The sequence below is a fragment of the Lolium perenne genome, chromosome 1 (genome assembly GCF_019359855.2).
Source record: "Lolium perenne isolate Kyuss_39 chromosome 1, Kyuss_2.0, whole genome shotgun sequence".
Taxonomy (NCBI): domain Eukaryota; kingdom Viridiplantae; phylum Streptophyta; class Magnoliopsida; order Poales; family Poaceae; genus Lolium; species Lolium perenne.
In genome coordinates, this window is record NC_067244.2 from 264,370,792 (window position 1) to 264,387,509 (window position 16,718).

General features: G+C 49.3%; 2 protein-coding genes and 1 pseudogene across 4 annotated transcripts; 1 reads left to right on the forward strand and 2 right to left on the reverse strand.

Annotated features, from left to right (window-relative positions):
- The first annotated feature begins 961 nt into the window (after positions 1–961).
- LOC127327823 (pentatricopeptide repeat-containing protein At4g01030, mitochondrial) lies at positions 962–3,649 on the forward strand. The gene has a single exon (XM_051354622.2). It carries the CDS (start codon positions 1,028–1,030, stop codon positions 3,614–3,616), a length of 2,589 nt encoding a protein of 862 aa, XP_051210582.1. The 5' UTR covers positions 962–1,027; the 3' UTR covers positions 3,617–3,649.
- A 204-nt stretch (positions 3,650–3,853) lies between these two features.
- Positions 3,854–5,060, reverse strand: LOC139834994 (uncharacterized; annotated as a pseudogene).
- A 232-nt stretch (positions 5,061–5,292) lies between these two features.
- LOC127327824 (probable protein phosphatase 2C 52) lies at positions 5,293–10,964 on the reverse strand. 3 transcript variants are annotated; one of them, XM_051354623.2, is made up of 9 exons: positions 10,807–10,964; positions 10,047–10,719; positions 7,895–8,022; positions 7,722–7,820; positions 7,453–7,611; positions 6,331–6,417; positions 6,068–6,159; positions 5,872–5,946; positions 5,293–5,650 (listed from the first exon to the last, which is right to left on the reverse strand). In XM_051354623.2, the coding sequence occupies exons 2-9, from the start codon at positions 10,691–10,693 to the stop codon at positions 5,480–5,482; spliced, it is 1,458 nt and encodes a 485-aa protein (XP_051210583.1). In that variant the 5' UTR covers positions 10,694–10,719; positions 10,807–10,964; the 3' UTR covers positions 5,293–5,479. The 3 variants fall into 3 exon arrangements, with proteins under 3 accessions (XP_051210583.1, XP_071681126.1, XP_051210584.1); XM_071825025.1 differs by having other exon boundaries at positions 10,047–10,713; positions 10,807–10,957; XM_051354624.2 differs by having other exon boundaries at positions 10,047–10,958.
- Between the last annotated feature and the right edge of the window lie 5,754 nt (positions 10,965–16,718).

A 16,718-nucleotide genomic window follows, 5' to 3' on the forward strand; every position in this document is an offset into this window, starting at 1 on the left:
ACCCCACCAGTTGCACATAGCTCCGCCACTATGCGTATGCATTTGTTAATCTGACGCGATGATGGAGGGTCCTTTTAGGAAGGGAATGACCAAAAGAAAGATCAAATGTGCTGGCAATATATGGGGTTACTATATTTGGTCGATCAGCTATTAAGAATGGAATGCTTGCCTACTCCATAATGAACGCGGATGCGGTGTGGTTTAAGCACAACGACGATATAGTGAAGGAAAACTGGGAACACTCGAAGGCCCTTTAGAAGAAACTATGCAATTTTCCTCTTGGTTGGCTAGATCTATCGAAATTGTGACGTCGTTGTGACAGGATAACCGAGGATAAGCCAGAACGAATGAGAGAAATCAAGAGGCTGGACGAGATTAATATAAGAAATGAGAAAGATGTTGACATTGTACTGGATTTGGTTAAATATGAGAAGCAATGCAAGGATTTGAGAAGGAGAAACCATAGTATTCTCGGTTCATTGGTTGAAAGAGATGACCGAAGGCAGAGTTTTTCTTTGTGGACATATGCGGACAAAGAAAAAGATAGACATATATGTTCATCGTGTTATCCCTCCTTCATCTCCTTCACATATGCGGCAGAGTTCCTAATAAAATAGCGGGGAAGTTCTCAAAATTAGATGACCGAAGAAGAATGTGACAAGTCATGTAAATTGAATAACATATTTTCCAAATTAGTTGAGATCATGTTTTCTAGGATCATGATGAGTAATATGTGCAGCACATCCATTTGTTATACACTTTTCTAAATATCCCAGTCGACCTTTCAATTAAATTTCAAATCTTTCTTCAAGTTTTATGCAAGAAAAAAAAAAGAACTCTGTGTACAAGAAGAAGGCCCATCATTATTTAGTTGGGCGTTCTGCAGCCCGGCCCATGTCAACGCCAGGACTAAGTTCGAAATCGAATCGCAATCGGCTCACCCAGTACCCCGTCACTGTCCTTTTTCCATTATCCGCAACGATTTTCCTTTTTCTTCCTTACCCGCGCCGTTCCTCCTCCAGCTCCAATGGCGCAAGCCATCTCCCTCCCGCCGCTCCCCTCTCCCCACCACCACCGCCACCACAACGCCAGATCCTCGCGCGCCCCCTCGCCGTCCCAGCTCCGAGCCGAGTCGCCCCTCTCCGCGGCGCTACGTGCCGGCGACGGCTCCTCCTCCTTCCGGGATGCGCGGTTCCTCGTCTCCCTGCTGCGCCAATGCGGCGACCTCCTCCAAGGCGAGGACGACTCGGCACCCCATCCGTCATCGAACACCGACCTCCTCGCGGCGCGGAGGCTCGCGCCGCAGCTGCACTCGCTGGCCGTCCGGGCGGGCCACGCGACGCGGGAGCCCCACGTGGCGTGCGCGCTCGCGGACCTCCTGGCGCGCCTGGGCCGCGCCGCCTCCAGCCGCCGCCTGCTGGCCGAGGGCGACGCGGACGCCAAGGACGCCGTGCTGTGGAACAAGCAGGTGGCGATGCTGGCGGAGGCGGGGGACTGGGGCGGCGCGATCGCGGCCTTCCGGGAGATGCAGGCGCGCGGGGTGGCCGCCGACGGGTACGCGTGCGCGCGGGTGCTCCACGCGTGCGGCCGCGCCGCAGCCGGGGACCCGCGCCGGCGGGAGGGGCGCGCCGTGCACGCGCACGCGCTCAAGGCCGGCCTCGTCGACGCGCACCCGCTCGTGCCCGGGTTCCTCGCCGGCATGTACGCCGAGGGCGCCGACGTGGCCGCCGCTACCACAGTCCTTCTCCGGTCCAACATAGACAGCGCCGTCGCGTGGAACGCGGTGATCGCGTGCTGCGTCCGGCTCGGGCTGGTCGACGACGCCATGGAGCTCGCGGAGCGCATGGCGAGGACGGGGACCGCGGACCCCACCCTCGCCACCTGGAACACCGTGCTCTCCGGCTGCGCGCGGCACGGGCGCGACCGGGAGGCGCTCGCCGTCGTGCGGCGGATGCTGGAGCAGGGCCTGTCGCCGGACGCCACCACCGTGTCCAGCCTCCTCAAGTCCGTGGCCAACGCGGGGGCGCTCGTCCACGGCACGGAGGTCCACGGCTTCTTCCTGCGCCACGATCTCGTGCCGGACGCGTACACGGGAACCGCGCTCGTGGACATGTACGCCAAGTGCGGCCGCCTCGACTGCGCCCAGAGGGTGTTCGACGGTTTGGAGCACCGGAACCTGGCCACCTGGAACTCGCTCGTCGCGGGCTACGCCAACGCCGGCGAGTTCGACAGAGCTCTGGAGCTCGTGGGAACAATGAAGAGGAATCGGCTAGACCCGAACGTGACCACCTGGAACGGGCTGATCACCGGCTACGCCATGAACGGGCTGAGCTCGCAGGCGATGCTGCTGCTCCGGCAGATCAAGGCTGCGGGCCTCACCCCGAACGCGGTCTCCTGGACATCCCTCATCTCCGGGAGCTGCCAGAACGGGGAGTACGACGACGCCATCTCCCTCTTCGCGGAGATGCAGAGCGACGGCGTCCAGCCCAGCCTGGTCACCACGCTGGTCCTGCTCCGGGCCTGCGCTGGGCTCGCCCTCCTAAAGAAGGGCAAGGAGTTGCACTGCTTCGCGCTGCGCAGAGCCTACGCCGGCGAGACGGTTGTCGGAACGGCGCTGGTCGACATGTACTCCAAGGCAGGGAGCCTGACGAGCGCCAAGAGGGTGTTCGGGAGGATCCAGAGCAAGAACCTGGTGTGCTGCAACGCGATGCTCACCGGGCTGGCCGTCCACGGGCAAGCTCACGAGGCGATAGCGCTGTTTCACGACCTGTGGAGGTCAGGGCTGAAGCCGGACAGCATCACCTTCACCGCGCTGCTCACCGCCTGCAGATCCATGGGCCTGATCGCCGAAGCGTGGGAGTACTTTGACGGCATGGAGACAAAGTATGGCGTGACGCCGACGGCCGAGAACTACGCCTGCATGGTCGACCTGCTGGCGAGGACCGGGTACCTGGACGAGGCGATGGCCTTCCTCGAGAAGTCGCCGGTCGACCCAGGGGCGAGCTCGTGGGGCGCAATTCTCACGGGCTGCTCCATCCATGGCAACCTTGACCTGGCAGAGGAGGCCGCCAGGAATTTGTTCAGACTGGAGCCGTACAACTCGGCCAACTACCTGATGATGATGAGCTTGTATGAGCATCAGCAGATGTACGACGAAGCCGAGAGCCTCAAGTACGCGATGAAAGCCAGGGGAGTGAACACCAGACCAGGATGGAGCTGGATACAGGTCGAGCAGGGTATCCATGTCTTCGAGGTTGACGGCAGCCCGCACCCGGAGACCTCAGAGATATACGAAGAGATGAGCCGTCTGGTATCCCGGATCAAGGCGGCGGGGTACTCACCGGACAGGAGCTGCATCGCGTACGACGTCCCAGAGGAGGAGAAGGAGAAGCTGCTGCTCTGCCACACCGAGAAGCTCGCCATCACCTACGGCCTGATCCGCTCCGACACGAGCCGGATGCCCATCAGGGTGATCAAGAACACCAGGATGTGCAATGACTGTCATGAGGTGGCGAAGCATGTCTCTGCCCTGTGTGACCGGCAGATCATCCTCCGGGATGGTGCAAGGTTTCACCATTTCGTCGACGGGAAGTGCTCGTGTAATGACTATTGGTGAGTATTACCCGGGATCAGATAAATTTGATTTCTAGTGAGAGTGGTGCGATGGTTTTGGTTATCTGCAGAGAGTATGCTGTTAGCTAGGCAATTTTAACTGCAGTGGTGCTCTCCATGAAGACAGGGTATTCCTGCCTACCAAAGGTTTAAAATTACCAGATAGTTACAACAGGGTTTAGGACGATCCTACATCTTCTTCAGTTGCATTCTCCGGTTAATCAATACAAGAGGAGTATAAGAGTTCAGAGCCAAATTGCACATATGTTTGTCCCAGACGTTCTAGTCAGCTCTGTGCATGGCATTGGTTGCACAACAAGTGCGCCTATACTGACAGCTCGACATTTCCTTGGCCCAACAGAAGCACTGCCATAGAGCTTGACGTGCAGATGTGACTGAAAACTGAGTTCCTGATACCCCTTATCAGTTTTAACCCCATGTATTCTTTATCACCACATTGTCGACAATAAGGGAAGTGAACTCTTGTTGTACCAACGTACCGAGGTGGGTAAGGTGGCCTCCAACATCACCGGCGATCCTCAGACCGTACAAGATCACATCAGAAACGGTGATGTTGGGATGAATCCTCCCCTTCCTGAGTTGGTCTTGATAAAGGAATACACGGGGTTAGCCAGATAATGTGCCTGATCTAGGACGCCTGAAAGCGATGCCACACTCATCCCAGCCGCTCTTGATGGAAATCAGGTCGACTCATGTCAAAATGTAGCAGTCCTTAATGCAGGCATTAGCGCTTGAGTCTGTAGTATTGTCATAGCCAATTATTTATCTACAGAAATCATTAATTTTATACTTATTTGCACTGGGACAGAAAATGAGATGAACACTTTTACCTGGATCAATTCCATCTGTGTTAGGGGAGTCATATGGAGCCAACGGTCACACTAGCTATCACCAAATTGATGCACACACAGGAGGCAGAAACCAAGAATTTAGTTTCAGATGCCTACTTATAAACTGTAATGCAAGACTGACAGACAGAAGAGTAACATATGCAGAGAACGGAAGCCACTGTCAATGACTGTTAGATGTCTATGGGATAGATGTCTGAATTTTTCACTAAACATAACACTGTAGCGGATTGGAATGATTACCAAGTTGTCGTTCGTATGTTCTTTATCATGCTATGAACAGTGTTAGCGGTGACACTGTACTAAATCAACCAATGGCTTACTGAGCAAGATACTGACCGTATGATCCTCACACGATGGACGTTGGTGGAATGGAAGATATCGATATCATCTCCAGCGGATGCTGCCTCGCGAAGGCTAGTGTGCCGCTGCCTTGGCCAAAGGTGGTTTCAATCTCGTCTGGGCACAAAAAGTTTCAGTCTTACTAGAATGTACACAGTTCATTGAGCTGCCCAATGCATCATCTGCAGAGGAGCAAGAACCTGTGATGAAGACATCGTCCGTCCAGGCCATCGCCATGGATCTGTTATGGCCGTACATTTTGGATCCAGTTAAAAACTAAGCTGGCACCCTCTAGGTTGGACGATGTAACGTAGTGACACTGACAGACACAAATGGTAGTATCAGCGATATCTCATCCCTCAGCGGCCAGCACCCAGGGAAGGCTAGGAGCACCACCGCCGCCTTTCCAAACCTTCGTCATCCATGGCACTACTTTTCACAATTTCCTTGGACCGGCACTTGTCTCCAGTAGAAAGTTAAAACTATCCCAGTCTGATAAGCAGTTTGTATTCACCAACGAATTTCGGAAATCATATGCTATGAATGTATAATGACCATGCTACATTTCTGATACATACTGATTGGGGCCCTGTAGATCTACAGATAAGGGGCCCTTGCCAGCCCACAACATGTATAACAGACAGCAAATACGACAATCAGCTCTTGTCACCCGAAGGCGAGGGGGAGTCGCTGCCCGTCCTGTCATGCTGGAACTTCACGACGACGCAGGTGATGTTGTCGCCACTCCCACGGCCAAAAGCGGTCTCCGTCAGCTTCCGGGCTGCTGCCTCAGGATCCTCCTCCATCTTCACGAGTGAGACAGCGTCCTGACAAGAGAACACGATGAGATTTTCGACAGTTACATGCGATATGAATCTTGAAGCCACATTTAGTATAAGTGGCACGAAAGTCTGCCTACGTCTTTTACATGCAAAGCCCCTACATAATATGATCAGAGTTTGTTCTACTCTGGTAGACCTTGTGAACTGAATAAGGCATATATATCTGCACCTCTAGACAAGTTATTAATGTATAATAGCAAACTAACCTCATTTGGAACCACATCCCACAGCCCATCGCTAGCCAAAATCAGAAAGTCTGCTTCATCATCTATTTCTTGCTCCTGACAAAATAATAAAATCTTGAGCAATAATAGAATGCCAGTTTGACATATAAGCAGTGAAACACCAATCTATGTTTTTTGGGGGACTAGAATCAAACACAAGCATACAAGCACAAGTTACCTGAATCTCCGGTTCTGCAACAACAAATTGCTTGAGCAAGCGGTTGCCAAATGCCCGAGACATTGCAAGTACACCACCGACCCTCCATGTTCCTGCAAAAGCACATTTGCCACTATCAGATTTTCAAGCCCCACACCGCCCATGCACATGTTCTTTTTGCTAAACAAGGAAGAGACAAACTACAGTAACTTGTGTTCAAAGCTGAACAACAAAAATACGTAATTTAGTCAAGTGGTGCTTTGTGTGATGGAAGTGTAACTTACCAGCCCACATAACAATCCCACCAGCACTCTCAATTCGTTTCCTCTCATCGCTTCTGTTCGGCTTGTGATCGTCAGAGAGTGCAATAGCTGTGAATAAGAAAAGGCAATATTTTCCAACAATTTAGCAAAGCATATGCTTCTGGAATTCTAGATTATTAACATTTACAGTCAGCATGTGTGAAGAACTAAGCATGTGCCTTGGACAATGGAACAGATTGAATAATATGTATCACGGAAGCTCTCTCGGACGCAAATTACGATGAGACCAAGAAAGTTATTTAGCAACTCCCAGAACACCTCCCCCCAGAGTAGGCTAGATATCAAGCACTTCATCTTATGCTATGCATATTCAAGTTGGTACATGTCCAACAACTAACTTAATCCAGAGAACTAAAAAAATTAAGGCAATCAAAAAAGTCATGTTGATAAGAAATGTGCAACACTTTTTGCAGAAAAAAAAATGATCAGGACAGTTGAACTGAATTCAAACATAGCTTCTTTTGCTGAATAAAATAGCATGCTAGAGGCTGGATGATGCTATTTTATTTGTACAGTTATATCACTGGTGGAAAGTTGGCAAACATGTTTCATACCATATATGTTAGTGTTTTCCACTGTAGCATGCTTAGCAAATTATTAGAACCATTGCCAATTGACCATCACAAATATATACTCAGTAACTAAGGGAAAGTAGTGATACATGTCTTCTATCATCCAAGTATAGCAGAGTGCAGGGCACGATCTATGCTAATAAAAGATGATGATGTGTAAGCACGAGCTCACAAGTAAAAATAAATAAATGACATGTGTTATAGATTCTCACAGAAATGGGAAAAAAACTTTATCCTAATTTGATGGAAATTATATAGATTAATTAACATTTAACAGTAACTAGTAATTGTACTCATAGCATATTTAAACTCCAGATGACAGGAGGAGTCATCAACGTTAAATAATAGATGACATCAACACCATAACTGAACTCAAATGAAAAGAAATTGTCCTGCATCCAATTAACATTGTCAAATTACCATGTTAGGCCCTGCTGTGCACAGGCTAACAAATCTAGCTGCATCCAATACTAACCAATGAACAACATAATTCCCATAGAGAAAGAATCACCTTTGCCTGACTTCGATATTACAGCCCGAGAGTCACCAACATTTGCCACGTAAAGATGATTCCCAACCAAAACTGCTGTCGATGCAGTTGACCCATCATCTCTATGAGTGTTGACTTCAGAATCCAAGAATTCTGAATCAGTTTTTTTATATGTTTCACCTATGAGTGAAAAAAATAAATTAGATAGTCCACCACAAGAAAGATCTAGTGAATCTTGGAGATGGCATTAAAAAATTGAACGTGATGCTTTTTTGGAAAGAGAATCATACTTATTGCTAATTTTGTATCTGTCATGAATTCCGGATGTTTCATGAGGTTCTCAAACAAGTGCTCCTTCAAATACTCAGCAGCACGTGAACCCCCATGACCTGCAGGAAAACAAATTGTTTAGAGAGAGAACCATTGATAAAAGATAAGTAATCTACAAGAAAGAATCGCCGACCATCAAATATTCCGAAGAGATTTATTTTTTTATCATCAATTTTAGATGATTTTATGTCAAAGAAGTCTTCCATGCTTGCCCTTTTTCCTCTAAAACTTGAATATCCACAACTCAAACTTCCATCATCACTGCAAACAAGTCACAAATCAAAATTCATGTTGTTATAATTTGGAAGACTAACTTCATGTATGAGGAAAGTTAAATAGATTGCAGAAACCCTGATATCGGATGTGCTTATCGAGAATGACTGTCGAATCGAATTAAGAAAAAAAATGGTATATGTCCATCAAAATTAGATGCATATATTTGAACTAGAAGCTCTAAATATTGGGTGTAAAATGCTATCAACCACTTGAATAGCAGAAACACCATTTCCTTTTCCACAAACTATCCAAAAGAGTATTCAAATAATAGCCTTAAAATAACAAGATCAGTACCTGAAAATTTTACTACTAAATCAGAGTATGTTTAACAGATACACAATTTTTAAGAAGATGAACTAGGCCTATCACTAAGTTGCTCAAAGAGAAATTTATCATCAGAACCATTCTTAGTTTCTTACAAGGTTACTCAAATTGACAAGATAACTGCAACTGTTATACAATTAGCTCAATATTTGTGAAGGTTAAATTGTTCTACGTTATATAAAGTACAATCATACGACAAAACAGTAAACTATTCCTGAACCCTGAGTTGCTTCATATCTACTTTTGGTCATGAAATTAAACAGCCAATTCGCAGTTCCAGCAACCAAACCATATAAGCTGCTCATCACTCATGTGGGATGGCTTGATGTCACAAGAGAGGGCGGTGGATGTGAAAATGGGAGCAACATGTCACAAAGTGATGACTAGCCACGTTACTAAAAAAAGGAATGTGCATTGCTGATCCCACAAAATGATTCTAATCTACGTTGGTTTGGTTGAAGAAAACAATACTTAGTTGAGTAGTTGACCCACTTAATGATAATGATATGTTGATATTCTATCCAGATAATGCACAAACACCTTGAAGATCTGATGATGAAGAAATGTTCTATCAAAATCAAATGTTCCTTGTCAAGACATCCTTTCCCCATATTAAATGTTTTTTTTTTTGGAGAATAACTTGCCAAAATCCAATTGAAACATTTTTCTGAAGTTTCACTATTTGCATCACCAAAGAGTGGTTTCATAGAGTAGAATCATTCTCACTTGATAAACAGCTTTTACAATAGGGTATCACGCTTCCGTTTGTAGCATTCTGCTCTAAAGTTTCCATGTTTCCTTATTCAAAATATGGCATTGCTACAATGAGCAACCGCCTTTGTAGATACAGCATTATGCTTTTCAGCACAATTATGATGTCCATTACTCCTTTTCTAAAAGTGGTCATCCACTACTCTCTAATAGCGGCATGCGTGCATACTATGCAACGGGTTCACAGGATAGTACTGCCTGCCAATTACAGCTGAGGTTTTGAATTTACATGGGTTCCATAAAGTTGATGTCCTGGTCCGCCGCCATAATTCTGGAACTATAGATAATTCTAAATAGGGAGACTACTATAATACTCTAGGCGCACGAGGGCAGTGCAGATGCATTTCTAAGCTACTTCCACTCTTACTGAATGTATTCCCAAGCTATCCCCGCTGCCCTTGCTACCGAATCTAAATTGTCGTTTACCAGTATTTAGTGGACCATGGATTTTCAGTAACGAATATTATTTGTCATATTGCATGGGGCAAGCGAGATACAGCACGTGAACTTCAATGACCCTTTGGCTCGCAAAATCTAGGGTTTGTTTGCTTTGCGGCCCAACCAAACCTGCCAAATTATGGGCAGGAAACGCAGTACGACTGAAGAGCCATGGTGAAGCAAAAAAACGGTAGAGTTAGCTGAGTGGAAACCAGACACAGCTTCACAAATCCCACATAGTAACCACCAAGCCAGCAATGACTCGCAGAAAGCTACATTCGACGTCACACACACATACGTCACGCAATTATGTTTTCAGCTCTATCGCACCGCCACGCACTAAACGTACTAGAACACAAGATATACATGGTAGTAGGCTATTTGAATCAAATAAACCAACGGTTTCGCGCGCCAACACGATGGATCATCCGTAAGCTACAAAGTGCAAAGTAGGAAACATAGAAGCAAGTATTTACCTCTTGCATCCGCCGCTCATGTAGCCGACCTCGTCGGCCCTCTCCCTCTCCCTCTGCCTCTCCTTCTCCTTCCTCTCCTTCTCCTGGTCCTGGTCCCTGGGCACCTCCAGAGCCGGCACGGCAGCCGCAGCAGCAGCACCTACTGCCGCAGCGCCCAGATTCACCCCCTCCTCAACCAGCGCCGGCGACAGCACCTCCTCCTCCTCCTCCTCAGCGGACTGCGACTCCACCACGGCCACAGCCGCGGCAGGTGACACCTCCATGTCGCCCCCCTCCTCCACCTCCATCTCGACCGACTCGACCTCGACGAAGCCGGCAAGCGCCTCCCGCTCGGGCGACGAGGCCTCCTCCTCGACCTCGCCAGCGCCCTCGCCCTCCACCACCACCTCCACCGGCGGTTGCGCCCCTCCGGGCCCCATCGCCTTCCCCCGCGCCCTGAACCGGTGGTACTTGACGGGGTGCCGCACGCCGAGCCGCTTGTCGCTCCCCGGCCTCGACGGCCCAGCCGCCTCCTCCGCCCCCGCTGCTCCCGCTGCCGCCAACGCCGCCGACTCCGACGAGTGCTCCTCCACCGGCACCGGCACCACCTCCGCCGGCGGGCTAGACGCGCTCACCTGCTGCTCCTTCACGGCGCCATCGTGAACCATGAGCCAACCCGAAGACAGCCCTGGAACTGGAAGCAGCAGGCAGGCACAGGGCTCAGATTCAGAATCGGCGCCGGAGGATCCCGAGCAATGGAGCTCGCTCGATCTCGACTCACCTTCGGGATCCGATCGGAGCGGCGGCGGCGGCGGCCGGATCGGATCTAGGGCGGTGGGCGTGAGCTGGAGAGTGATCGGAGCGGAGTGTCGTCGCGTGAGAGATGAGATGGAGGAGAGGAGAAGAGAAGCAGCGTTGCGCTACGGCCTGCGGTGATGTGCCTGTTTCCCTTTTATTTATTTAATCTTTTTTTTGTATTCTATCTTTTTTGTTCTGTTCGGTGTACGTGGGAGGCCCACCTGGGGCACGGGCGGCTGGCGGCGGCAGGGTTGATGGTCACTGGAGTGTGGGCCTGGTCTGCGGTGGGGCGTGGTGTCAGTGACGGTGGGGTGGGGCCGGTCGGGGTGAAGAGGAGTCTGACTGAGGCGATTTACACAAAAATAACCCAAAAGCGAAAGAAAAGCACAGAATGACCCTCCGGCGAAACTATTTCACCAATCTAACCCTTTTGTGTGGCGCCCCTCCCACGGGCGCCACACATGCCCATGTGGCTTCTCCGCCGGCGCCACCGACCCAGCCCGACGTGGCCCCTCGCCGCTGAGCTGGTGCGCCCATCCGACGTGGCAGCATGTGTGGCGCCCCTCCCAACGGCGCCACACATGCCAACTTATATCAAGTTTTCAGTCGAAAACATCCAGGGGCTCCGGACGTCTGGGACTTAGCCGTTTTGACGAGCCTCTATGTGTGGCGCCGATGCCACGGGCGCCACACTAGCATGTGTGGCGCCGATGCCACGGGCGCCAAGTGTGGCGCCCGCGCCCGCCCCCAGCCCGACCCTCTCTTTCTCTTCTTTCTCTTCTCTGTTCCTCTCCTTCAACCGCCGCCGCCGGCCGCCTCTCCGCCGCCCCCACCAAATCCTCCACGGATTGGATAGATCTGGCCGGCCAAATCCATCCCCATACAATCCTCAAGGTATTCCCCTTCGTTCCCCTTCGATTCATCCAAGATTTGCTCCGGTTTAATTCGATTTACTCGTTTTGCCTAGATTGAAAATGTTGGTTGTGTTAGAACCATAGATTTGTATGCATGTGTTTAAACCATAGATTTGAACCATAGATTTGTTGGAACCAAAGATTGTATGCATGTGTTTGAACCATAGATGTTAAATTTTGCTAGATTGTATGCATTGTATCCAAAGATGTTTGAAATGGCTATGTATGTGTAGGAACCCTAGACATGGAAACTAGATTTGAAATGGCTATGTATGTGTTGAATGTGTATGTGTAGGAACCCTAGATATGTAGGAACCCTAAATATGTAGGAACCCTAGATGTGTTGAATGAAATTTTACATGTATGTGTTGCAATCCTATGTATGTATGTGTTGAAATGTCTAATATTTGCCTAGCAAATGCATTCAAATTTGTTACAATTGCCTATTATTTGTGATGGAATAACTCATATTTGAACCAAATATTTGCTCATAATATGTTGTATGTGTTGCTCATACATGTAGGATGGTGTGGCTTCTGGATGAAGAGTACGACAGGGTGCACCGGGCTGTTCATATGACGGAGAAGGGAACGGATCTTCAACCTTTGAAGATTCGTTACCATGGCACATCGGATATACCGTATGACGAGAGGTACACGGAGTTCATCCGGCCTACCGGTCTTCTGGAATAACTCACTCTCTTGATCGGGAGCCCACTTGGGCATACCTTTGGGACAATGTCTCGGAGATGTCGGGCGATCCAAAGATCATGTACATGCAGTACACTGCGGAGTTGGACACTCTTACCGCTGAGCAGGTAACCGATCACTCTTTTGCAATCCTAGTTTTCATTGATTCTACTGGCATGTTCTAAATTCTGAGATATTTGTATGCTGCAGGTGGAATGGGAGCCATATGGTAGCTACTACCGTATTGGCGCGTCGATGACTGACCTCAACCACAAGTGCACGGAGGAGGCGCGGTTCTGGCGTATGCGCTGTCCACTCATATGCATGTGGCTTGTTGAACACCACCAGCCGCAAAGAGTGATGAGACAAGCTTTGGGTCAGTATCGAGTGCCCACCAAAGGTGGCAAGACACGGACAAGGCGCTTCATAGGTAAACTTCTGGAATCATGCGATGGAAGATTCTTGATAGAAGAGGTACAAACTAACTTGTTGATTCTTGCAGGCTTGATAGGCAGCGGCAGAGGAAGATCACAAATTGGCCAGTCCATCATAGCGGCCACATCGCAGCGTTCAAACAGTGTTTGGAAGCGGCACGGAATGCTGGCCCTGAGCAGATTGTGCCTCACGACTTCGCCGCTTTCAACAACTACCTCGAGTGGTTCCATGAGAACACGCGTATCGAGTTAGTTAAGCACGCGTATCCTGAGGAGATCTTGGACGACCCCATCCAGTTCGATGAGGTTGGGCAAAGCCAGCACGACACCTTTGCTCGCAGAGGGAGATCGACTTCTATTGCTTTCGAGCTGAACTTCGTGGTATTCTATTCTCTCACTAACTAGTACATCATCTACATTGCCATGTGGTCGCTTCAATTGTGTATGCTATGTTTGTCACAGCGGAAGGAGATCGAAAAAACAGCTGAGGAGTGCGAGGTTATGTGGGAGCAGAGCGGGACAGATGACAAGCCTGTCAGACCGTTGCGGTATTTCATTAAAGTATGATCGCCAACTTTAAATGTACGATACTATGATGTGTTGGATTTGTAACCATGAACGGGATGACGCAGAACATTGCACGAAAGATGCGGCGGTTAGCCAGCTTGCTAGGTTGCCGGGAAGCCGAAATCGCTACATCTTCCTCTTCAGAAGAGCGGGAGGTATGGACTATTTTGTTGCTGTCAAACATGTTCTTCCTAATTTCAACTTTGTAATCTCATGTGTTCGTGTTTGTGAAGATTCCTGAGGACGAGCTAATTCTGAGTCAAGCCATACTTTCAAAGCGTACCTCGAAGCAAGCCCCACGGTCAGCTTACCAGTTGAAGCCAAGGGGCAAGGGTCCAAACCGGTACACTCCGGAAGATTATGTCAACCGAGGAAAGAAGGTTGTCACTGAGGAGGATGAGGGGCCGCGTCGGAGATCAGCTTTGTCGAGGATGACGAATGACGAGCCGTTCTCTTCAGAGGAGGAGGAGGATGAGGAGGAGGAGGAGGAGGAGCAGGAGCAGCAGCAGGAGCAGCCACGACAGCGGACGAAGAGGATGGCCGTCCGGAAGCAGCCCGCGAGGACGGCACGTCGAGGACGCTACTAGGATGTGCTACGTGTTGTTGTGAACTCTATATTCATAAGTATCGATTTGTGAACCCTATGTCATTTCGAACCATGGTCTGTAATGCTACTTGTTGTTTGAATCTACGTGCTACAATGTGACCTATGAAGTGTTATATGTGTATGTCATGAAATTGCTACTTGTTGTGTCCAATGTTGTACTCGTAACTGTTGTATTTTGGTAGGATTTTTCATGTTTTTAACACAAGTCAATGTGTGGCGCCCTTCCAACTGGCGCCACAAGTGCTTGTGTGGCGTCCGTGGCATCGGCGCCACACATGCCAACTTATATCAAGTACTGGGTCGAAAACATCCAGGGGCTCCGGACGATAAGTCCTTAGCCATTTTCGCAAGCCTCTATGTGTGGCGCCCGTGGCATCGGCGCCACACATGCTAGTGTGGCGCCCGTGGCATCGGCGCCACACATCGAGCCTCGCAAAACGGCTAAGTCCTAGAGGATTTGTCTCACAGTATGTTTGGGGGGATTACAAGTGCATGTGTGGCGCCGTTGGGAGGGGCGCCACACATGCTGCCACGTCGGATGGGCGCACCAGCTCAGCGGCGAGGGGGCCACGTCGGCTGGGTCAGTGGCGCCGGCAGGAGGGGAGCCACATGGGCATGTGTGGCGCCCGTGGGAGGGGCGCCACACAAAAGGGTTAAATTGGTGAAATAGTTTCGCCGGAGGGTCATTCTGTGCTTTTCTTTCACTTTTGGGTTATTTTTGTGTAAATCGCCTCTGACTGACGAGGTTGCGCCGCGCGCTAATGGGTCAGGGCCTCAGGGGTGAATGTGGGCCGGACCATTCTGTTTGCCACCAGCGCGGAGGGCTCTGGGGTGAAATGTGGCCCGGCCCGACGTCTCGACTGGTTTGATATTTTTGTGAGTTCTTCTTTTTTGCTGGATTTTTTTATGAGTGGTTTAATGTAACTTTGTGCCAGGAAGAAAGACCAACATCTCAAGCTAGAGGCCCTAAAGGACCAGCGCATGAGAACAACAACCATTGTAAATGAAGATACGTGTACATCAGAAGAAACATCGACCAAATCTAGCGAGATCCATCGGATAAAGACCTCCACACGCCTACCGGCAACGCTAGATGCACCGTCGGGACGGGGAGGACTTTATTCCATCTTCAGGGAGTCTCTACTGCCACATCTTCCTGGGTAAGACACAAACCGTAAAGATAGATAAAACATAAAAAAAATAGAGCCCTCCCACCGACAAGGACTGCGATCCACCGCGCCTTCATGGCCCTAAGGCCACAAGAGGTGAGACAAGTCAACGGCACCACCTACGGGAGGGAGGCCCTAATCATCAGTTTGGTCCCTCGTAATATGGGTTTCTCTTTATTTCCACGGTCTTGCCAATAACATGTGCGACATGTCGACTCAGCAAAAAGGACATGCTAGCTAAAGGATAGGCTACAACATAAAGTTCTACAAAATACGAAATATTGTCCACTACCGACTATAGGGGTGGTATAGGCGATTGCAAAGAATAATGAAATGTTGGTTTCTTTTTGCAATTGAGTCTTCTCATACAACACTCTAAGTAGATTGTATGACGTTCTTGATGTATCTCATACCTTCTCACACACTCCCTACATAAGGAGGGTATCGGCTGACACAAACACATGCAAGCAAGTGAGAAAAGGGTTATCAACCCTAAATACCTCCTCATGCTATCCCAGTGTCGACGACGAGGCTAGCACCTCACTGGCGCCACACGTGTGAATACTAACAAAGGTGCCTCACCCCGAGGGCGATGGAGCTGCTGCTACTAGCTAGCAAGTCGGACACCAAGTGGGAGCTAGACCGAGGTACAAGGACTACATTGTTACCGATGAAGCGCTTCATCAACCTTCATGCACCTACGGGTCTCGTGGTAAGAATCATGTTTCCTAACCCATGAGCTGGGTCCTCGTGGTTTCCATGCTTTGTGCTCGTGCCATAAATTTTTTGTTGCTACTTTTGTACTCGACATGGCCCAACAGGGGCGCCATCCCCGACTCGACTCAGGAACCCTAAGTCGATGTGGATATAAGACGGATAGAGATTGCCCTAGAGGGCGTGTGAGAACTCACCCTTTAGCTAACCCTAGCTTGAGAGCATAGCGATGTAATCGTCTTACACCCAATCTAGTGAAAGCAGGGGTAGGTCTTTACCTCGAGAGAGAGGGACCGGACCTGGGTACATTCTGTGTACCAATCTCGCCCTTGTAGTCTCGTTGGGCTGTTTAGCACCACCTTATGTAAGCCACCCGATGGATAGTGCCGTAACTTTACCACGATACAGAGGCTGACACGTGTGTGTTGAGATAGACCGAACCGTGGGTCTAGGTTTGACCTAGCCACGTTGAGCTGGGCAGATGGGCTGGTCATGTGAGCCAAAAGCCCATTTGATCGGTTTTGGCCAATTTGTTGGTTAAAAATATATAGAAAAAAGAAAAAAGAAATAAAATACTAGAAAAGACAAACAATATACACAAGTTGAAAAAACTACACATCTTCTTCAAACAAACACGAAAAAGATAGAGTTGAGCAAAACATAAAAAGTTTCAAAAGAGAGCCCAATAGTAAAAGTAGCATAGGCTGCTTTCCAAATGTGGAACAAATACAAAGAGAGATACGGAGAAAGGTTTTTGGGGAGGGTATAAATATCCGAAAGCCCTTCCTCGCCTCTATCCCC